Source organism: Ictalurus punctatus, chromosome 2 (assembly GCF_001660625.3).
Source record: "Ictalurus punctatus breed USDA103 chromosome 2, Coco_2.0, whole genome shotgun sequence".
Lineage (NCBI taxonomy): Eukaryota > Metazoa > Chordata > Actinopteri > Siluriformes > Ictaluridae > Ictalurus > Ictalurus punctatus.
The window spans coordinates 21,910,326-21,934,782 of record NC_030417.2 but is presented as its reverse complement, the minus strand read 5'-3'; the positions used below and the strand labels follow the sequence as shown (position 1 = coordinate 21,934,782).

The 24,457-nt window shown below is 39.4% G+C and overlaps 1 protein-coding gene across 1 annotated transcript in view; it reads right to left on the bottom strand.

Annotated features, from left to right (window-relative positions):
• The window catches only part of abca3b (ATP-binding cassette, sub-family A (ABC1), member 3b), a 48,313-nt gene that overhangs the window by 3,776 nt on the left and 20,080 nt on the right, over window positions 1-24,457 (bottom strand). Inside the window, exons 9-30 of the mRNA XM_017488733.3 lie at window positions 21,235-21,408; window positions 20,912-21,093; window positions 19,994-20,140; window positions 19,710-19,839; window positions 19,406-19,560; window positions 15,814-15,969; window positions 15,152-15,362; window positions 14,772-14,922; window positions 12,718-12,816; window positions 11,289-11,487; window positions 10,769-11,078; window positions 10,387-10,660; window positions 9,608-9,812; window positions 7,723-7,942; window positions 7,326-7,484; window positions 5,843-6,003; window positions 5,537-5,671; window positions 3,671-3,865; window positions 3,247-3,434; window positions 2,684-2,854; window positions 675-871; window positions 47-120 (exon numbers count right to left, since the gene is read on the bottom strand). Of these exons, the coding sequence (XP_017344222.1) occupies window positions 47-120; window positions 675-871; window positions 2,684-2,854; window positions 3,247-3,434; window positions 3,671-3,865; window positions 5,537-5,671; window positions 5,843-6,003; window positions 7,326-7,484; window positions 7,723-7,942; window positions 9,608-9,812; window positions 10,387-10,660; window positions 10,769-11,078; window positions 11,289-11,487; window positions 12,718-12,816; window positions 14,772-14,922; window positions 15,152-15,362; window positions 15,814-15,969; window positions 19,406-19,560; window positions 19,710-19,839; window positions 19,994-20,140; window positions 20,912-21,093; window positions 21,235-21,408 (3,893 nt within the window). The remainder of the gene's footprint in view (window positions 1-46; window positions 121-674; window positions 872-2,683; window positions 2,855-3,246; window positions 3,435-3,670; window positions 3,866-5,536; window positions 5,672-5,842; window positions 6,004-7,325; window positions 7,485-7,722; window positions 7,943-9,607; window positions 9,813-10,386; window positions 10,661-10,768; window positions 11,079-11,288; window positions 11,488-12,717; window positions 12,817-14,771; window positions 14,923-15,151; window positions 15,363-15,813; window positions 15,970-19,405; window positions 19,561-19,709; window positions 19,840-19,993; window positions 20,141-20,911; window positions 21,094-21,234; window positions 21,409-24,457) is intronic.

Here is a 24,457-nt window from a genome sequence, read left to right as displayed (position 1 = left end):
CAACGCTACATGTACAGAAAGAGAACAGCATTTTTGGTTAATGTACCTGAGCCCAGGTTAATGTTTTGTCAGTCAAATGATAATGTACCATTCCCTGATGTTCATCCTTCAGTACGCTACCTGCAAAAATAAAGAGAAATAGTACACAGGGTTGTTACTGTATACCAGTCCAGTTGGGTTCAGGTCAATGTCACAACACTGGCAATTTGTACGCTGCTTTACTTCTGTCTGAATTTGTTGTTCATTAACAACATAGTGAAGTATGTGTATTGGACACTTTGTAGTGTTGTCCAAACTCAATGGAGAAATTATTTTCCTTGAACAGTTTTCTATATAATTAGCTATAATGCATTAACTACCAGAGTGGCAAACATCAGCTACAAATGTAAGTAAAAATGGGCTTTCAATCAATCTAAAGCCAACAGAAACTTGTTAGTGGTGTATTTGATACCATAATTAGCTTTCACCACTTCTGTGGATTGTGGTTTAAAATGTGCGGATGGTTTATGTAACGATGGCTCACAGTTATGTGTTTCAAGTGCACTATGAAGTCTGAAATCAGTGATGTGTCTCCCTCACTGCTACTCTATATAGAGTTTTATATGAGTGAGTGAGTGAGTGAGTGAGTGAGTGAGCAAGCGATTTCAGACACAGGGTATGTCTCAGACACAGACCAGGGAAGATGCTCTCGATGAAGTCTTTAAAGTGCTGAAGGTCCATCTCCTCTAAATCAGCCTCCATGTGGATTTTGGCCAACAGTGTGTATCCACTGCCAAATTTGCTCTTTAGATGCTGTGGGCTGCCCAGACACTTGAACTGTCCATTGACCATCACAGCCAGTCTAGTGCACAAAGCCTCACACTCCTCCATACTGTGTGTACACACACACACACACACACACACACACACACACACACACACGCAGATGGAATCATTAGATGCACCAAACTGCCATATCATATTCTTGCAAATAACTCAGACAGAAACAAATGGAGACAACCACGTAAAAGAGCTTTCATATGATACCTATGAAAGTCTGTATCCTAAGCAGAAGTAGAGATATTTCATTTTAAATATCATCAAAAATTATTTAGTGACTGTTACTTTAGGAAGTAACAATGCTTTTGTGCATATCTTCACCATCTTTTGACATAAAAATGTGTTAAATAAATAAATAAATAAATTTTGAGAAGAAGAAGAAGAAAAATCTCTTCAATCTGCTAGATATGAACTAATCAATGTGTTTACTCAGAAGAGTGAAGCCAAAATGAATCTGAGGCTCTCTAGTGGCTGATTGTAGTACTATTTTTTCTAGGGCAAACTTGTGTGTTAAGTTTCAAATTATTTTCTAGAATAGCGCTCTGTCAATTTTTACAAATTCAGCTGCCGTTGATATATCCCCAAATATTATTTGACAATGAATAAAACGGTGTGGTTGACAAGGTGATTGATTGCTTCGAGCATGGCAGTCGAGCTTCATGAACATAGATACAGTATTTAAAACTAAATAAAAAATGATAAATACTGGAAGCTGAGGTTGCTGAAAAAAATGATACCAAAGACCTAAGGTAAAAACATTTTAAGGTGGTATACTGTACTACTGCAAAATTAAATCTATGGTAAACTGTTCAAAAATACCTTAATACAAAGGATAAAAAGTGTTTACTTGCTGCTAGTATCCATTTATTTGTAAGGGTTTTTGTTTTTTTTTTTACTTAAAAATACATAATAGTTTTAGGCTATTTTAATCATTTGAAAATGTTTGAAGATGATACTGTCAACTTTAGTATTTTAGTATTTTATAATGGTCAGGTTCACAGAGGATCTGCAGCCCAACCCAGGAACACTGCGCGAGGCAGGAATACACCCTGGATTGGATAGCAATCCATCAATGGGCACTATGTGAACACGTATACTTAAACACTCATTCACAAGCTAGTGCAATTTAGGGTAGCCAACTGAGCTGTTAGCAAATTTTTGGCATGTGGGAGGAACCCACAAAACCCAGAGAAAACCCACGTCAACATAGGAAGAACATACAAAACTCAAAATTCTAGATATAGGTAATGAAGAACTATAGCAATTCTAGTCAATAAAATATATTTGAGTATATTTCTGAAATGTCCCCAATGGTTTCCAATGAGCCAAATGCATTCATTTTGCATAATCTGATTTCTGTGTCAAACTTAACTCCATATCATTTTAGTAATATTTTAACTGGCCTCCAAAAGATCTTATCCTTCTGCAACGTGCTTTATCTAAACAATTATTTATCTAAATAATCTCCTTATGTGGTGCATTTAATAACACAAACATGTTCAACATTGGCTTTGGTGAGGTATCACATGGTATGCTAGATCTAGCTTTAAATTATCCCAACAAGACACCACAAAAACTAGTTTTTTCTGGGGTTTTGTGTGCACTATTACATTCAAGTAAATATTCTACAAGTTCATTTGCAAAGTGAGTGAATGAAAGGGAAAAAAACGTCAGAAGAAAAAAGCTTCAGAGGAAAATGTCACTGCATGTTATGTTAGATTTAGAGTTTAAGTACAAGTGTTATTTAGTTAATTCTATTTTGTCATATAATTGAAATATATTTCATTGGTGTTTTTTTTGTCTTACTTTCCATCACAAAAGTGCTGAGGACAAAATATATTTCTGTGTACACTGAGGAACTCACCTGTGTGAGGTGATAATAATGGCTTTGCCAGATTCTCTGGTGCGTGTGACTGCATCCCAGAGCAAGCGTCTGGCCACGGGGTCCATGCCAGTGGACGGCTCATCCAGGAAGATGACAGGTGGCCCGCCAATCAGAGCCATACCTGCACTCAGCTTCCTCTTGTTGCCCCCACTGTATGAAAGAAAGCATGCAGAAAGTTGTTCACACAGAACTTTACATATGATCTCATAAGCTGAGTTCATAAAGCAGCCCAGTGTTTTATATTGTATTGTATCTACTCTATTTGATCACATACTTTCCAAACTCCTTGACTCAAATGTAATTTATGTCTTTCAAATTTCACTCTGATATTCAGTGTTACATTTCCACAATGACACTGTCTATGTTTAGTGTTCTGGTCTCTCCCTCGGTCTCTCCCTCGGTCTCTCCCTCGGTCTCTCCCTCGGTCTCTCCCTCGGTCTCTCTCTCTGTCTCTCTCTCTGTCTCTCTCTCTGTCTCTCTCTCTGTCTCTCTCTCTGTCTCTCTCTCTGTCTCTTCCCTTCCCATGTTCGCGATATCTGTACCTGTAACTGCGGACCAGTTTGTCAGCGTGTGGCTCCAGGAGCAATGAGCGGAGCACATTCTCCACACATGCAAACACATATTTCTCAGGGATTCCTCTGAGCCTTGCATACATGCTAAGAGTCTCACGGCCAGTCATGTGATCCAGCACAGCATCAAACTGAGGACAGTAGCCGATTCGCTGCTGTACCTGCAGGTAACACATGGCAGGGTTACAATAAAAATTAAGCAGCATCTTTTGACATCAGTTTGTACTACTGTTTAAAAGGCACAGCTAATCAAAAATGTTTACATTGCTAATAATAAATTATCTTCTAGAATAACTTGCTCTTTTTCATGCTTACAAATGCATAACATTTTTTTTTTTACTGACACTCAATTTTTAAAAATTTTTTTTAATGGCACCATTTTCGACCAATGTCTGACCTTCTTCACATCGCGGAGAATACTGTAGCCATCGATGAAGGCATCCCCTGCAGTCACAGTCTCATCTCCAGTCAGCATTTTAAACGTAGTTGTCTTTCCAGCTCCATTAAAACCTAGCAGGCCAAAGCATTCACCTTTCCCCACAGCCAGGGACAAGCGGTCCACTGCCAGCAGAGACTGACTCCCTGGGTACACCTGTTCACACAGCAACAGACCTTACTCTAAAAGATGACTATAGAAATGTAACTGCTGAAAATGTGCACAGTATGTACAAGGGTTAACGGCACTCAAAAACACCTCTCTTACTTAAGATTGTAAGAAAAAGATCAGAAGAGAGGAGTCAAATTAATTTTCCTCCAAAGTTAGTCATTTTGGTGTGTATATTCTGGTGTTTTAAAATATTCAAATATAAACCAATTTATGGGCCCTGTACAAATCCAGTCCATAGTTGTGGGTGGTAAGGCCAAAAATGTATATAATTTTATGCTTTGGAATTTGGACAGTATTGGTGCAGACAGGTGACAAATTAAATGTAAAGAATTTTGTAAATGTCTTATTTTGTCCATTCTTACACTAGATATTCCCTGAATTTGTGTTTTGATGATGGTGGTGGTGGAGAGAGCTGTCTAAATGCTGTCTGGATGTTCATTCAAAATCTCCCATAGGTTTTCAACTGGACTGATATCTGGTGATTGGGTCATAACATACGGGTTACATTATTTTCATACTCATCAAAACATTCAGTGAGCCAGGGTCTTCCTGGAACAGATCAAGCCAATCACCATGATATGGGTTAAAGGTGATAAGTCAGAATAACTTTATATTTGCAGTAATCCAAACCATGCTAGTAAATGGCCCCCACAGCGTAACCACTGGCCACAAATTTATCTTTACTCCGTCACCTATATATAGTATTATGCACATGCTAAGAAGTGCTTTAGAGCAAAGATTCCTTTAAAATAATTAAATTATTTTGAAGGCATCCCAAAAAAATACCGTAAAGAGCAGTAAACAGTAGTAAACGAAACAAAATCAATATTTGGAGTGACAAAAAAAATTTAAATAGTCTCCGGTACAATTTGTGCAGTTTTATAAGGAAATGAGCTGTAAGCTCTATTGAGCATCTTGCACAACCAGAAAATCTAGAACAAAGTTTGTACTAAAATAATAGGTGCCTAAAACTGAAAAAAACTAAAACTGAGCCTCATATTAATATTTAAATCCAATTTTTGTTGAATATGCAAAAAAAGGTTTAGCAACGTGCTCCTATTATAAATTAACACAACTTCATTTGTGTTTTTCTAAAATGTGGATATAAATCAGTCCCTCAAGGATTTCACGATTTTGAGATTGCAGAAATTATAGCAAAATCAAGCAAACTCTGCAATATTCAGAATTTCAAAATTACCACAGATTTTCCACAGATTTGGGCCAAGACGCGTCACGTGACCACATCACAATGCGCTTTCAGTCAAAGCCCTCTTCGATTCACGTGTCGAACATGAGTACAGCTAAAAGGTCTCATTTACCAACAAACATCACTGCAAAATACAGTGCAAAACAATTTTGTGCAATTGCAATTTTGTCAATTCAAGTAGTTTTACACAAAAAAGGCACAAAAGTCCCTGCAAGTTGCATCACAAATTTTCAAAAAAGCTACAATCACAAAAAAAAAACTCTGCTGAATCCTTTACAGACTGATAAATAGTGTAGGCCTTGTTCTTTGATTCAAACATTTTACTTTCATGTAGCGCCTCCTTCACCTAGAGGCCCTAGGAAAGTTCATTCATAGTTCTATAGGACTATTTGTCCTACAGTGATGCTCATGAACATACTACAAAAGGAAGAGTGCAGTTTAATGGATACCTTGGTAAGTTCTTGCAGAATAAGAGGACTGCCCACCATGGACTCCACCACAGGCTGGCATTCCAAAACCCTCTTTCTCTCATCGGCCACGTCTCTATCCTCAGGTTGAAGGGCTTCTTCTCCGATCAGCATACCCTTGGACACAAAAATGTATGTATGTGTATCTATGTACCAATTTACAAATTCTACCCAAGTACATCTGCCGATTGAATCTGCATGTATGTCTGTTATGTGTAATGTGTTAGCGCAACACTGCAAATCTAACTATGTAACATAACTACTCCTTTGTTCTATCTGCTCTCACACCTTCTTGCATCTCCGGCAGAGGCTGAAGAGTGTATTGATGCACTGGAGCTCGATGACGAAGAGAAGGACGAGGAAAACCACACCTTGCAGGGACATGGCCACCAAGTAGCAGCCCACTCCGGGTTCATTCATAGAGAAGTAATTTAGCTGATAGGTGATGTCTATAGAAAACCATAAAAATCAAACCCATAAAATCAAACTTAACACTGATGCAAATGCCATGAATAATTACTATTATCCCTGAGCTTCTGGATATAGATTATGTTTAATTACAGACTAAAATGATTCAGACATGTCACTTAGAATTTCACATTCCTGTGTACATTTGCATAACATTAAAGAATTCACAATCAAAAGATTATATTCCCAGATAACATACAAGGAGCCCTCACCAGTTCTAAAATCATTTCGGAAATCATATATTTTTATTTCTGAAATCTTTGCGTTATAGAGTACACTCTTTATTAGGAACACCTGTACACCTACACATTCATGCAGTTATCTAATCAGCCAATCATGTGGCAGCACCGCAGTGCAGTGCAAAAAAATCATACAGATACAGGTTAAGAGCTTCAGATAATGTTCACATAAAACATCAGAATGCAGAAAAAGAGTTATCTCTGTGACTTTGATCCTGCGCATGGATGTTGGTACCACATGGGCTGGTTTGAGTATTTCAGAGACTGCTGATCTCCTAGGAATTTCACACACAACAATCTCTAGAGTTTACACAGAATGGTGTTGGGGGGGGGGGGGGGGGGGGGGGGGGACACAGTGAATGAGTGACAGTTCTGTGGGTGGAAACATCTTGCTGATAAGAAAGTTCAGAGGAAAATGGCCAAATTGTTTTGAACTGCCAGGAAGTATATAGTATCTCAAATAATCACTCTTTACAACCATTGTGAGCAGAAAAGCATCTCGGCATGCACAAAACATCAAACCTTGATGTGCATGGGCTACAACAGCAGAAGACCAGGTTGGGTTCCACACCAATAACAGGTATCTGAGGCTATCATGGGCTATCTGGCACCAACAATCATGCCACAATTAGTCACAGAGATCACATTTTTCCACATTCTGATGTTTGACGTGAATATTAACTGAAGCTCTTGACCCATATCTGCATGATTTTATGCATTGTGTTGTTACCACTTGATTGGCTGATTAGATGTACAGGGGTTCCAAATAAAGTGGACAGTGAAAGTATATATCTTCCATTTTCAAATTATAATAAATAATACCATGGCCCTGATCAGAATAAAGTGTATTCTGAAAATGAATAAATGAAAGAATGATCAAATATACATAAGACATAGCTTAGGCTTATCGGATTGGCAATTGAAATTCTACAATGTCAGACACAAATAAATAATCAAATAAAAACAAATAACACTCAAAAATATATGTTAAGTGGTTCAGCAGAACATAAAGGTGGCTTTCCCTTAAGTCATTTGTCATTAAATAATACTAAAATAAAACTCACTGTAAAGATGGCAGATGTCTTTAGTGAGGAAGCTGGTGGTACAGAAGCTAATGGTCTCGTAGTTTCGGTAGAACTGGCTAAAGGACATGCCCAGGCAGTAGTTGGGGAATAGCAGGAATACTTTATCCAGTAAACGTGAAAGATTCTGCAGCTGCAGCTCTGAAAGCAGCAGGAGAACCACAACAAAGCGGTTACAGATACTTACATTATTTTTTTATTAGACAAAATCTAATAAAAAAAAAATAAGATGCCAATAAAGTAGTTAGCATGCTCTCAACTGCTCAACTGACCCCTCTTTGATACTTTTGTCACACTTAAGCTGTTTGATGAATGAACCTCTCCCTTAATCTATTCCCAGTGTTCTCTGCAGCTGGGTGAATGGTATAAGAACTCTTACCAGGGATGGTCATGATGGTGACGGCAAGGAAGGTGGCTGTGCCACTGATGATGTTGAAGATGGTGAGGCGTGTGTAAGCAGTGGCAGCACTAGAGAACAGGAAGCTGAGCAGGTACATTAGTGGAATCACAGCCCAGCCATAGAGCAGCAACAAAAGCAGCACATCTACCATGTGATTTTCCTCAACAAAGGCCTTCACCCCAAACGCACGGAACACAACCTAAACCACAGTGAGAGAACATGGAAAAAAAATCCTCTTACAATAGGGACTAAAATTATGTTCTTAATCACACAAATATACACCAATGAGCCAAAACATTATGACCACCTGCCTCATATGCTGTTGGTCCTGTGCATGCTGCGAACACAGCTCTGAACTGATGAGGCATGGACTCTACAAGACCTCTGCTCTACAATCCCTGTGGTATCTGGCATCAGCAGCAGTTACTTTAACTCCTGCAAGTTGTCTGATGGAGCTGCTGTGGATCGGACTTTTGTTTCAGCACATCTCACAGATGCTCAATTGGATTGAGATCTGTAGAATTTTGAGGCCAGGGCAACTCCTTGAACTCTTTGTCATGTTCCTTAAACCATTCCAAAACAATGTGTGCAGGGTGGCAGGCCACATTATCGTGCTGAAAGAGTCCACTACCATGGGGGGATAACACTGCTATGAAGGGGTGTATCTGGTCCATAAGGATGTTTAGGTAGGTGTCACATATCAAATTGATGTCAACATTGTGAGCAACCGGAGTTCTGTCAAAGTCGCTCAGGTCTTCATGCCTGCCCATTTCTCCTGCATCCAACATGTCAACTCCAAGACCTGACTGTTTGCTTACCATCTACTGTATTACAGTCTTTGCATGTGCCGTTGTTATGAGATATTTGCTTCATTTGAGAGTAGTCATAATGTTTTGGCTCTTCACTGGTAAATGGTAATGGTAAATGGTAAGCACTTATATAGCGCCTTTTAAACTTAGTGGTTCTACAAAGTGCTTTACACTGTTTCTCATTCACCCATTCACACACCAATGGCAGCAGAGCTGCCATGCAAGGTGCCTGCCTGCCATTGGGAGCAACTTGGGGTTCAGTGTCTTGCCCAAGGACACTTCGGCATGTGGAGGGATTACATATGTTATTATTTGAATAAAACTTACAACAGTATTGTGACACATTCATAATCTAAATAATATGTGAAAATTATAGAGATAGTTATCATAAAGGGTGAGATATATAATAAAAGGACAAATAGATCTGTTTCAGATTTATATTTGATTTATAATTTTCATATTTGATTATTTGATACTGTCAGGTTAGCGCTGATAATGGTGCAAGTCTACAGCACACATCAGCCACTCACACCACATGTTCACATCAAGCACCAAGTCACATGATTGTGAACACCTGAACCATGTTCATGCACAGTGAGCACCAGTATACAAGCCATGTTTGTCAAGCGCACTTTATCTAGTGTCAGTTGTGAGTAGTGATGTTATATGTTGTTGTATCCATGCCACGCTCTAGTGTATTTCATGCTTGTCTAGTTTATGTTTGTGTTTATGTTACGTAGTCCTAGTCTTTGTTCACATGTGTTTCACTTTAAATAAAATACTCTGGACTTGCATCCATCTCCAAAAATTCTCGGCTGTATATTAAGTTTGAGTAAAACTCAAACATGGCTGTCACCTCAGGGACCATTTACATTCACTAACAATTTATTGTTATTTTAGCTGTCTACCACAGCATATTGGAGTTGAAACTAAATAATTTATATGAGCTCAAAGTGCACACTTTCACATCCAAATCAGGCAAATGGTGTAGAAATTACAGCAGACTTTTTATATGTGGTCTCTCCCTTTTTCAAAAGATATAAGGTGGCACTGACCAGCATTAGAAGACAAGGCAGTGCAAAGTTGATCAGATCCCAGAGCAATGCAGAGAACCAGAAGTTGGAGAGGTAGACTCCGCTGACCCGCTGTACGTGCCTGGACTTCACAGCGCGCTCAATCACCAGGAGCAGGGCGAAGGTACTGGCCAAGGATGCCATTCCATACATTAGGTTAATGGCTATGGCAAAGCCAGTCTGACCCCTGAGCAAAAGAATCAATGAAAAAAAAAATCTATAAAAGGATAGTAAAGTAAAATGACAGATTTCAGTTGAAGGAAGAAATTATTTAATAACTAAGGATAAAATGAAAAATGAAAAGGACAAATGAGAGGCTCCATATCACATCTTTTGTAACAACAATGCTACAGGCAAAACTGTGTTCATACAGAAATATCAGCCATTTAAAGAAAAGCATATCCCAGAATGCACAGAATGTGTTCTTTTTGATAGTCGCTAATTCCAAGTGGTATCAGTGGCCAAAAAACTGTATTCCCATAATGCACTGCAAGCATACGTTAGTTTTAACAATGACAGATAGTGTATCTGAGAATTGGTTACCAAATGTAACATTCAATTGAATGAAATAAAGCATAAAGTTAGTCCCATTATCTGTAGCACCTGTGTCCTCGGTCATGCTTAACTGAGTGTGTTCATTTGTGTGTATATGTGATTTATGTACATGGAACATGGTTTGAGGATAAACGTTAATTGTTAGACTGAACTCTAGTAAGAACTATTCTATCCAACACTAGCACCTGGTATCCACTGAGACTCACTCTGAGAACTGGCTCTGGGCTGTCTCTGACACGTTACGGGGCATGGGATTGTTTCCTGTCTGGATGGAAGCGCTGGGGCCAGCCAGGAGCCTGTACAGTGCATTATCCACCAGCATGAGCGCAGTAGCCGGTGTGTGGTAGCCTTGGTTGTTGAAGTAGCCAGTGATTTCAGCAAACCTCGTAGTTCGGCCACGAAAAGCAGCACCCACCACGCAGCGCTCGTTGAAGGCTCCTCCTTCCATCATGGCATTGTTCAGTACATACTCAGAGAAGTCTGGAAAATAGAACACACTGTTTCAAACATTCTGATTTACCTATTATTTTTGCTTACTGCATTCCATTCACAAGAGTCACCATGTTCACCCCATTTTAAAGCAGTTACCAGTTAGGTTGGTCACTGGTCTGGCGCTCTGGGCAGCAAGTTGGGCAGCATAGGCTTCAGCAAGCGCTGTAGCCAGGGGTCCAGCATTAGAATCCAGGGCCATGGGCACAGTGGTGGGGCCATAGCGGCTGAGTGCTAGGGGAAGTTCTGGGGTTTTGTGCTGCCCAGGGAGAGTCTGAGCCACCACAAGGGCGACTACTGTGAAGATAAGTGGCACTAAAAACTGTGCCACCATCACCTTCCAGTTCCGCCAGCTATACAGTGCCCTCTTCAGGAACATGGCATAGAACTGCTGCATGTACAGCTTAGCCTAGTGTGTAACAGTTTTGATTAAGAAGAGAAAGGAAAGAGAGGTCATTCATACTATTCACTATACTATTAAAATCCTTGTTAGAAACAATGATCAAAATTGATTTACTGTAGTTTTTCTTGATATAAGGCTTTGTGGAAATTCAAATGAGATACAAAAGATGCATATCTAGGTAGAGAAGCATCCTATGATGCTCTTAAACAGACTGACCCCTGTGTTGAGTTTGATGTTGGAGCAGTCCTCTGAGATCAGTGTGCCACTATCGGTGAAGTCAGTCACATCAGTCATGCCGCTGATACTGCTAGTATCGTCAACCGTCCAGTCATGTGACCTTCGCTCATGCTGGTACTGCAGGGCTGGAAGCTGAATGGCCTGAATGTCTAGACTGGAGTCCACCAGCTTCCCGACCCTGCCCATGCACATATACACATACACACATGGATATAAAGCTAACATGGATCATATTCATGTATAGGAAACCCAGTTGTAACTGTAACTCTGCATTACTGAAAATGAAGCCCTGCTCTGTTCTTTCTCTAATCTAAGTGGAAGCTTTTTGTAGAGATCAATACGTACTGAAGAGAAAAAAAAACGGTTTGTGAAAGAGTGATATAAGCTCAGATGGATGGGTTTACAAGAAGAGAAGGAAAACAGTGACATCTGACCACTCTGCAATCTGCCACAAGACTTTCCATCAATTGTGGGTTTGGAAAACAATACCATTCAGCCTTTCTCCTAGATCCCTTATGGAGCCACATGGTCACCTCCTATTGAGACAGTAATGATGATCTATTGAAAGCTTCACAAATAGGATGAAAAGATGGATGGAACAGAATGGATGGGCATGGGCAGATAAATTTGATTTGGTCTTTTTTTTCAGTCCTTTGAGATTCAGACTGACCTGGACATAGGCTTGAAAAAAGGCATACCATGTAAGATGATGTGCTTTCCTGATGGCTTAAAAGAGTCATAAAGATAGGCTACTTCCTTTCAACCAATTTTACTGAGCATTACGGCAGCATCCTGCAAATGGAACTTAACCTCAAAGCATCTTTTTTTTTAACCATATGTGTTCATTGGAGAATCAAGAAAATCTTGCATTATATGGACAAAAGTCTGGACACCTGACCATCACACCCATGTGTGGTCCTTCCATAAACAGTTGTCACAAAGTTGAAAGCACACAATTGTATAGGATATCTTTGTATGTTGTAGCAGTTTTACTTCAATTGAACTAAATTACCCAGACATGTTCCAGCATGACAAAACCGTTATGCACAAAACAAAGTCCATAAACACATGGTTGGCAATGTTGGAGTGGAAAAAATGGAGTCGCCTCCACAGAGCCCTGACCTCAACCCCACTGAACACCTTTGGGATGAACTGGAACGCGACTGCACACCAGTGCCTGACCTCACTAAAGCTCTAGTGGCTGAATGGGCACAAATCCCCACAGCCACGCTCCAAAACCCAGTTGAAAGCTTTCTCAGAAGAGTGGAACAAAGAGTGGAGTATTATAACAGCAAAGGGCACACTAAATCTGCAATGGGATGTTCAACAAGCATATACAGGTGTGATGGTCAGGTAACCACAAACCTTTGGCCATATAAAGTATATTGATTTGGTCTTATCCAAGTACCTAAGAAAAACTTCCTCCATGGTGGTAACAGATGCTCCATAGCTTGCGATGCCCAACTCCTCTCTGTTCATTTCCAGTTCAGCAAACAGAAGCTCGAACCTGCAAAGGCGCACAAGAGCTGTAAATTCATATTAATTAATTCCACCTACAGGCAAAATACAGAACATGTAGATGGAGGAATCTCTTCGAATTAATTTACTGTATCTTCACACATTACCTTGATAACAGTGTAGATTCAATTCAATTAAAATTGTAATTTATTTGTATAGCGCTTTTAAAAATACACATTGTCACAAAAAGAAACCTTACAGAAACCAGGAAGTAGATTTAGGTGCCGAATGAGAAAGCCAGAGGTACCAGTGGCAAGGAAAAGTCACCAAGATGGCTTGAGGAAGAAGCCTTGATTGAAACCAGACTCAAAAGGGAACGCATCCTCTTCTGGGTGACAACGAATTGTGTGACAGTTTACAGTTATAAAAGAATAAAGACAAACAGTACTAAATCTGTTGAAAGGATGTTCAGTAGTATTATAATGTAAATAAGTGTTCTGGGGTAAATCTTTATGATGACAGTAGCAGTTCTGAGAAGGTGCAATTCTACAGCATGCATTTGAGATTATCCACTGAAGCAAGGGGGAGACTTGGCTATAAACTGGCTTTGTGAAGTGTATATCTTTAGGGGATCCATGTGTGACCATCCACACAAGGCAGGTCTCATTAGAAAAGGAAGCAATGTGAATTTTTGTGGTATACTCACAATTCACTTACTAATACTCAGTGAAATTAAGTGTCCATAGACAAGGGACTATCAAAATATTTAAATATCCATGTACAATTGCTATAACAACATTCGCCTAATATAACACTAATGCAATATATAATATATGGCTGGAGCAAGAGAAGGAGAAGGAAAAGGAGTACCATTATTGATTTTGGGGTTAATGAAGAGAAGATTAGTATGTGAGAAGGAGAGGGACATCATGTCAGGTCACTCTGTAATAGACAGATCGATGGATACATTTCCCCTCTCTGGCCCTGACACAGCTTTCTAAACTAGAGTTAACCAACATGAGTATCAGTCTGAGGAGGATTCATTTTCTCATGAAGGTCAGACAGATTAAGGATGAAAATAGTTGTTTTTCTTCACAGCTTAAGCTGGGTTTGTGTTGTTAAACTATTATGCTAAAGCAGTTATATAGGTCTTGGTGATTATAATTAGCGAAAAGCATGCAAATGCATCTAACAGAATTGAAAGATATAATGAAATATTATAGCTGCATAAATGACATGTACAAAGTCAAATCTGTGCACATGTAACCAAAAATAATGCAACATGACTATTAACAAATCCTAAGCAGCCAAGAGATCACAAGATCACATGATGATTTCTCGTTGTTAAATCAATTCAACTATGCATTATCTTTTATTTTGATCATTCAATTCTTACTTTAAATAAAAATTAATTCTCCTTCACTACAGCATTTTACAAAAAAAAGTTGTGAATTGGTCTTAGATAGTGTGATGCTCCACAATATATACATGCACAGAAGGCATCGAGTTATTTTATTCTCAAACTGCCAAAACACATGTTTGTGCTGGTGTTTTTTACGCAAACACACCATACAAACACTATGCCTAATAATCTATATTTCCTCCACTGAGATAACCCCCATGAGAAATCCTTGTTTTTCTCCATCTGCCACTGCAGTATGGTGACAGATTCAATTACACCATGGTAACGTGTTTAACCAAGTTTGTTGACCAACTTTCTGAATGTCACGACTGCGTAAAATCAAATCTAGCTAATGGTTGTGCACTCGGTAATAAATCCTGGCCTGGATCTATTTTTTGTCTCGCCCAGTGAATATCACAACATAATTGGTTAATTCCACTGCCACATCCGAACTATGTTGGCGGTTAATTGGATGCCTGAATTATGTAATGTAATTAGATGTGTACAGACATGTAAAGTTCAGCCCCAGATATTTAGTTCTCTGTAAGCCTAGAAGGCCCTAATAGTTGAGACAATTACACACACTTGGAATGCGGTCTTACCGGCTAGTGCTCTCTTTTGGCAGGATGTAGGAAAGTTCAGCCCCAGCGCTACTCTCCAGGGTGGCATTGGGGACGTACATGTGGACCAGGCGGCTGATCTCTGATACATTACACAACACATCTTTTACTATCACCATGTGGTAGCCAGCACCTGAAAAACATATGCAAATCAATGAGTAACAGATTATGACTACATATACCCAGTGTATGACGCTTTCAGTCTTTCATATTACATGTGTAGGGAAAGCAAGCTAAGGCATTTCAACTTATGTATTAATATTTAAGATGTTTTACTACTAATACAAAGGGCTACAATATGAAACTTGTTCAAATGATACTAAGATGTATCATACACAAGTTTATGCCACAGTTCTCCGCACCGTATTTGTTCTTGAGGAAGAGAGGTGAGCCACAGCATTGGAGTTCCCCATCAGCCATAATAGCAATGCGGTCTCCCAGTAGGTCCGCCTCGTCCATGAAGTGCGTGGTGAGAAGGATGGTACGACTTCGTTTCTCGCCCTGCAAAAGATCCCATGTGGCTCGCCTGGCTGATGGGTCCATGCCAGAGGTAGGCTCGTCCAGCATCACCACCTACAAGATAAAAATCAATAAAAGTAACTGTTTCTCCACCAATAACTCCATAATGGGTTAGACATGGTAGTTGTTGTTTCCTTCAAATAGCTAAAAATTGTTGCTGCATTTTTCAGTAGTGTGCCGCCTCTTAAAACCTGATCAGTATTACTATGTACGCAGACTAGTATGTGAGCATATATTATATCAAGAGAGAGACTCTTGGTTATTGAAAGACTACATTAAAAGAAAAACTGCTGGAATTGCTGGTACCAAATAGATCAATAAGAATTTTGACAACAACAAAAAATAATCATAAACTTCAGCAATTCCATGAGCCTCGAGGTTATTATCAACACTACGATAATGATTCTTAAAAGCCACCTGATCTCGCTGAGCCTCAAACACATGAGTGAAGCACATGACATTTACTCATGACACAGTCCTGTATATTCTGAAAATAACGACTGACCTTCGAGTCTCCAATAAGTGCAATTCCGATAGAAAGCTTGCGCTTCATTCCACCTGAAAGGGTCTTTGACCGTGCACTCCTCTTATCCTCCAGTTTTAGGATACGGATGATGCGGTCCACCTCATCTGGAATCTTTTCACGAGGGTAACCCTTCAGCTGGAGAAACAAAGTAGAAGAAATAGTGGGGAAAAAAAAGAGTAAAAAGAATAGAATAAGTTTTTCACAATTTCACACACAATTCTACACATTTCATCTTACCATACATTTCTGTGTTAAGGTCAATTAGGGTATCTATTTTATTTCACTGTGAGCAATTTATAAGTATCAGCGATTAGCAGATTTTATTTACTAGATCAGATTTTCAAAAGGTTAAAAGTTTACTACAAAATGTTTGCTCACATGCTTTTTCAGTTGAATCCTGATGCTGCCACCCCCATTGTTTCACATTTGGGATGGCATTGTTTGGATTTAAATGCTTCATCCTTTTTCCTCCGTATATAATTCTGATCATTTTGGCCAAACATTTAAATTTTTGTTTCAACACTCCTCCAAAAGTCTGGTGATCACCTGCAAACTTCAGTTTGGACTTCAGTTTTTGTGAAAATCTTAGAGTACGAGCTTCTTCCTTGCGCAACAGCCTTTCAGACTATGGTGATGTAGGACTCTGTTAATAGTGGATGTACAGACATTGGCACCTGATGCCTCTAACTCCTTCACTAGTTCCTTGGTTGTTGACTTGGGGTTCAGTTGAACCTTTCAGACCAAAGTTTGTTCAGCCCTGGGAGTACTATTTAATAAAATCTACCAAACTATTTGTGTTGTAGCTTGTCATCTTCACAGTATTTTGTTAATGTATAGCACATTTATACAAACATGCCTGGGCAGTGTGCAGCATTACAACCTTAAAATGAGACAGATACACTGCATAAATGAGAAATAAAATATGACAGGATGTGCTCATAATTAACAACAAGATGGTATGAATTAGAAATGACCACAAAGTTGATTATTTTGCTACAATATAACAACACATCCCAATGTGTTTTATTCCTCCTGTAACACAGCAATTTGACAACTATTATTTTGCCATGCCATACTTCATGTCATGTTACATAACATACAAAAAAACAAGTTAGTTCCTGTTATCTCTCTTCAATTTAATAAGGCAAATATACGGCAGCTTGTCATGATACCAAGAAACTGAAACGTGCAAAAATCCTCTGTCTGTCTGTTCCATACTTTTCTGAGAAAACTGTAGGACACAGTGTTTTTTAAAGAACTTTAAAAAAGTGCAGATGGCTAATAGGCAACGAATATATTTTGTCTGGTATTGTAAAGAAGTCAACTGAAGTAATAAGCCATGAGAGGGTGTGCCTTACAACGAGTACCTATAAACCAATTATAAAATTACTGCATTGCACACCATTGAGTGGATTACTGCATATAGAAAAAAACAAAAAATAAAACAATATAACAAAATCAATACAATAAACAACAAAATAATAAAATCATCATCTTTCTTTGATGGTTACAATGATTGGGAAGTGGTCACTACCACAGACTCTCTATGCCAGACTATCCATGAAAACCAATCTTCTTACCTTTTGTATTGCAATGATTGCTGCCCCACAGGAAGTTGTGACTATTTAAATCAAACGGCTTTGATGGTTTTCTGCAGAGTCACCCGTAGGTTGCTTTTAATATTTATATGACTATGGATCACATAATTTCTTATTAAAATGGCTGTACCACCAGAAACCCGCTTGTCACTGCGACCGAAGGTATTAAAAATTGTAACATTTTTAAAAGACAACGTACAATCTGATGATAATTGTGTTTCCTGAAGACATACGGCTATAGGATTGGTGACTGCAATTAAATGTAGTGCCGTAAAATTAGCCCTGATACCACGACAGTCCCATTGGAGGATAACAATCGCCATTACCTGTTAGGAAGACTAGGGATAGTTGGCCTGATTCCGCCTTTAGGGGTCGGACTTCTACTATGACGTTCACTCTCTTTCATTTCCACATCTCTAGTTTGCCTAGTCTTTGAAGTTTCATCCTGGAGTGCTTTTGATTGTTAAGAGCTTGCCTTTCTATTTTTTTATTTGTTTTTTGGTTTTCTGTTATTAAGCTCTGATTGGAACGAATGCAATTTAGAAGTTTTGCTATGGGTTCCCGTATTCTTTGTCTGTGGGGGCGTATCTGGCAATCTATTGTTCTCACATCTTTTTTTAAAGCAAAAATGAAGGTTTTATTCAGAATAAACACAGGGACAGCAGACACCAATCTCTTTGTTTCAAGATAACTGATTCTTTTAGTACATCTGATCTTCTGTATTTCTTTTTCTTTGATCCACATGGGACACTGTTTTGATGCACCTGGGTAGTCACCTGAGCAGTTACAACATTTAGGTGGTTTTTCGCAACCTTTTTTGTCGTGGCCCTCCTCCCCACAGTTGCAACAAGTATGTTCATTGTCACAGCCATTGGATCCGTGTCCATACCTTTGACAGTTGAAATACCACAGAGGGTTGGGTACAGGTAGATCCACTGGAACACTTACATACCCAATTCGAATTTTTCCTGGAAACTTGATTATTATCTTGATTATTATTCTTTTAACATTTGTTTCTCCTTGAGCCTTGAACTCATGCATTATTTCTTCTTCATCCATGTCGTCCAGCTAACTAGTGCAGATTACCCCTTTGCTGTAATTCAGAGTTGGATGAGGGAAGGTCTTTATCTGTACTCCAGATAACATGCTGGCATGTATTAGGTTTTCAGCACTGGCCTTTTTACTGCACTCCACAAGAATTTGACCAGATTGAAACTTTTTCACTTCTCTTACTGTACCTGCAATTCCTGCAATACCCTTTTGTATAGCAAAAGGGGAACGCTTGCTCATTGGAAAGACTGGAGCAGCAGCTTCAATGATGATAAATTTTGGCCAGTCATCATTATTCAGTATAGAGACTCATCCGTTTTCTTAAGTATTATCAGTGTCGAAGTCCAAAAGCATTTTTTTGAGGCATGTTTTGTAGCCATGTTTTACATTTTCAGTTTCATCATCTCTGCTCCCCACCCACCTTTGAGCCCAAAAGAGAGGGATGCACAGCGCTGCGGCTCTCCAGCAGATTATGCATCAGGGATACAGGGATGATATACTCAAGCAAACTGAGCAACAAGTTGCTCAATTTATTTGATTGACCCTTAACCAATGCCTACTGGGAGTCTGAGAGATATTTGATGTTCTGTTATCCTACACAGAGCAGTCCCAGGGCAAGTCTTGACCAGTCGATTGATTGGATCGAACCATTCCAACTTCACGCCTAGGTAAAGTAGGAGCCAAAGTACCGTGTTGAAATAACGGAGTCCACAACAAACCACAAAAAAAAGGATCTATTAAACTCTGGGTTCTTACAGAGTGGTGGAAAAACCTTTATAGCTGTGATATAGGGAGGCTTGATGATTGTTCCCGCTTGTCCAGGAAGAAGAGCCTAGCACTACGGAGGGAAGGAGTGCGCCACTGCCGTTATAAAGATGTGCCGTACCCAGGATTTCTTATTCTAAAAGGGGGAAGAAAGTTACCTGGGCATAGAAAAGCAGATGCTCTCTGACTGTGAGGTTGTCAAAAAGCACATCGTGTTGTGGGCACAGGCCTAGGCTGCGGCGGATCAGAACCATATCCTGGCATATATCGTAGCCATTGATGTAAGCTCGGCCACTGCTGGGAGGAAACAAGCCTGGAGGAAAACAAGAAATAATGCACTGAATGAGAGGGAAGCAGGATCAAATAAGATCAGACTGACTAGAAGGAGAGGGAAGTTGAGGTTTTAGACCTCTGACCTCTATCACAGTATCCACTGATTTTAATCACACTTAAGCAGCTCACCAGTCAGCATAGACAGTGTGGTAGTCTTTCCGGCTCCGTTGTGTCCTAGCAGCACCGTGATCTGGCCTTCATACATGTTTAATGTGAGATCCTTCACTGCTTCTTTAGTCTTATTGCCCATTTTAAAAACCTGTAGTAGAGAAAATCTCAATTACAGCTAAATCATTATACAGACTTCGAGGGTGTGGGCTTAAAAAATAAAAGCAGCCCCCATGCAGGTGTTTATACACTAGATAACACGGCGTGCCCTCAAAATATCACACATACTCCATGTCACATTGTACCTTGGCCAGGTGCTTGATTTTGACCCCAGAGATTAATCCTGTCGGCTCTTCTTCAATGAACTCTCCTTTCAGCACTTTCTCTGCATCCTCTTCTTCCTCCTTCTCTTTCAGCAGGGCAAATCGAGGGCTGTTGCACCAGTATGAGGGCTGTGGTATCAAATGTTACACATTATAAAAATATCTATACAGCGCTATTAAAAATAAACACTACTTTCTCATTTGACTCTTATATACCCCTGAGCTCTGAACTGTGCATTTTCCTATGCTTAAATACATCTTGTGATAGTGCTGGGTTATTAACTAGATTACCAGGTGAAGTTGTTCAGTTTTAAGATTTCTGTTTTTCTTTTCAATTAAATTAGATGTATTTATCATTTATCAAATGAGTCTTGCATGTCTATGCTTGTAGTCAGTACATTTTCTGACATGGGAGAGTCAGGATAGAGGAGTTTCTTGGTAACCACAAAAAGAGGAAGAAAAAGCAAAAACTAGACTTAAGGTAAATGTAAGATCAGCATTTTCCAGTCATGTTTGTATTTGCCCAATGCTGTTCTAGACATGTTTTGGTGATTATAAATGAGCAGATGCTTCTCGGTTGAAGTCCACCACAATCTGTCAGTGGTGCCAACCAGATTTGCCAATATGCAAACATTTTAGCCACTGCAGGCTTTCAGTATTCTGGACTAAGGGGGGAAATTCATGCCTGTACAAGTCCTTCCTGTATTAGAAAATGTCCAGCTTAAGTAAGGATGTTTTTTACACAAATCAAGAATGTTTTCAAATTAGCAAAAACCTGAAATGACAGTCAAGAAAGATCTCCATCATTTACACAGGTTAGGATTTCTTATGAAGTGTAAATGGATACATTTAAATGTAATAATACAAGCAGTAAGGTATCAGAATCTAATCACCACCTACCAGTATGAAAAAGTACCATGGTCGTGGCACTCCATACTCGCCGGGGAAGACAGCCTCTATGTACCAAGCCACCAGGCTGTAGAGTATGGAGTCCAGCAGCAAGAGCCCAAGAACCTGACCCAGTGAGAAGTCATCATCCACAGTCACAGGCTCAAACAGATTACTCCACTGGATCCCCATGCCTGATTGGAATAGGAAATATGGACATCCACATTTATGCTAGTCAGGTTGATGGAATTACTACATTAGAGAATTTGCGGGAGGGGAGGGGGGGTTTGGATGGATGAATGGATAGTGAATAGTGGAATCATGGGGAGCCTTACCTTTGCCTTCAAACATGCCAATAAGTTGGGCACCCATAGCCATCGCTACATTGGAGATGAGACAGACAGAAACCTTCTGAGCGTGGGATAGCAGGTCATAACGTGGCCACATGAAGAGGTATGGCAGGTAGCTAAAGAAGTAGAGGAAACCACTTGCTGCTGCTGCAACGTTAGCTGAGAGATAGAGAGAGAGATAGAGAGAGATAGATAGAGAGAGAGAGAGAGAGAGAGAGATAATAACAACTATTAAATGCATAAACATAATGAGATTGAACAAGAACAGAGCTGAAATCATAGCCTGTGCAAATCAATGTGAAACCTAAGGATGTGATTTCATTTTGATAAATGTTTAAAAATCAGGATGGCACATACATACATCTGTTGATTCGTTTGGTTGGAGTACATAATAGTTATTTGCCATTATGCTTGCTACTTTCTGCTACTTTATTTCCTTGGATGTATCTTATATTCTGCTCCCTATTGGTGTCATGGTTTTTTCAATTGCTTTGCAGCAGATTTGTGCCAAGGATCTGTCTGGTCATGTTGACTGCAGCGGGTAAAACAAGATTGTGTGGGCCCCTACGCATTTTGAAATGCAATGAGCAAGAGTGTACAATGTACAAAGTGCTTGCTCCTGATCAGTGCATACATTATTGATCATTTGTTTATATTATTTTTTATCAAATCTGGATACTGTCAGATTCTATTTTTTTAAAAACTAAACAGGCTTGTCTTTATGGATTGAGTGTTTCATCTCTCAGTACCTGAACTTAGATGGTTTCATCCTTTCTGCAGCCAGTAACTCACCACACAAAGCACACTGTGGTCTGCACAAACCATGCTTGCCTTCTGTGTAGCTAAAGCCACATTTTATGTAATCTGGGTTTTATTTTTGCTTACTTTGCAGTTAACTTTACATTGAGTCTTTTTATATTCTTTTTGAACAAGAGGAAATTTCACTCGGTCTATCCATGTTAGCACCATATTGTTTACAGATGAATTACAACCAAAAATGACTTGACATGACCAGACAAAATTTTATTTCTTTCCTTCTCTGGGCAATCTGTCAACAAGGGTGCATGTGTACACACACACACACGCGCACACACACACACACACACACACACACACACACACACACGCAAGTCCATGTGATGTTTGATGGTTATTAGACTCTCTACTATGAATCTTTACTTCCAGCAAACTACAATGTGCACTCTCCTTTTGGTTTTCTGCAGCCATGTGACATAGCCACAGGTGTAAAAAAAAAAAAATAAGTAAGTAAATAAATAAATAAATAAATAAATAAATAAATAAATAAGCGGGGAACAAGAGAAAAGAGCAAAATGATCGAGGCCTTGTGCTACAGAAAAATTACACCCTGGATTATTTTTAAATCCACATGCAAGGACAAGCACAAAAAGGTACTCAGGGCCTCCTCGCACTCCGCAATGTGCCATTCTGTGTTAGAACAGGGAGAACTGAGACAGCGCAGATATTTATTAAGTCCCATTTACAGCCTGTTTTCTGGCTGTGGGAGGAAATGGGGAGTGCTTCACCCCTCCACAGACTGGAGGAAAAGAAATTGCTCTTCCCTGCCAGAAGACAGTCGTGTTCTACATTACACAAAAGAGATTCTTATAAGCGTCATACAACACAGAAGTGATTCATTTAGGAAGCGGAAAATCTTTAGCCGAGCAGCAAAACTAAAAATAAAAACTAAAATAAAAAAAAAATTTCTTTAACAAAACCAACCACTGAGACAAAATATGGGATGTATGAAAGCAAGAAAGAGATGAGGATTTTAATGTTAAAAAAAAGTCATAGAATTATTAATAATGAAATTAAAATACCATTGAATTAATAGCATTGAAATATATTACCCTGAAAACCAAAAATAGTTTTATTTCAGTGCTCTGAGATTCACCGTTTTGAAAAAAAAATCAACAATAGATAAAAACATGAGTACTCGCTAGCACAATTTAATTCACACACTGCTATTAGCTTACATTGTTAGAAATTGTAGCATTTTTTTTGATAAATCATTGTGTACCAGCTCTGCTAAACTCCTTCTCTTCACACACCTCCATTTTCCAGAAACTAACAAGTCCAAATAACCACTTGATCCCCACTGAATTATTCATGCACCAGGGACCTGTTAGAGATACAGGAGCTTGAGCACTGGTGCTCAAACCAGTCCTCAGGGCTAGACAGACCACATTTTCGCAGACCACACAAGGATAGACAAAATTGTGGACCATCTGGCCCTGAGGATTGGTTTGGGAACCACTGATATATAGGACAAAAAAAAAAAAGCTACAAACGCCTCAGCAACATACACAACATCTCCCTACAGATTCCATTACAGTACCAATGGAAAACAACCCCATCCAAACAAATGAGGTTTCCACTATGACAGAACAGCCTGCTTCATTTTCCTAATCCCCCCCCCCCCCCCCCCCCATCAGGAGTATGGTCGACATATGTGAAACTTGATATCCTCTTTTTGCCTAAAAGCCAGTGCACAGGTCGAGCAAAACCACACAGGCCATTTAAAAGATTATCTGGGGACATAAGCAAGTACAAGCAGCAGAATTATATCTGGAGCAGCATTAAGATGAGAGGGCTGTTATTCATTCATGTCCAAAAACTGCTTTATCTTGGTCAGGGTTGCTGTGAATTCGGCGTTATCCGGACTTCCCAGAAGAGTGGAGGTTATTATAACAGCAAAGTTTTGGGGGGGGGTTGGCACTCCATATTAATACCCGTGGTTTTGTAAAGGGATTTTCAGAAAGCACATCTTGATATGATGGTCAGGTGTCCATATACTTTTGGCCATATAATGTTTTTCTGCACTGGTTCTACTGACAGATCAGTCACCAACAAATGGCAAACACTCCCAGTAGCTTCTTAGATCACTCATACACTTCATATGGCTGGTGCTTTTATCCAAAGTGTCTTACAGTTGAGCCATGGTACAAGTGAATAGTTGAAGTTTAATGACCTTATTCCAGAAGCCTGGTGATTCTGGGATTTCAATTGGAAGCCTTCTGATCAATAGCTCAAAGCCTTGAGATCACTGAGCTATGGAGCCTTAAACATCCAATGTGGCCTGCTTATCTACTCTTTCACGTTTGGTTCCTATTTTCTGTGTTTTTAATTAATTATTCACAACACATGTTTGATCTGGCAGAAAGAAAGCCTGCATGTGAAAGAAAAAAAC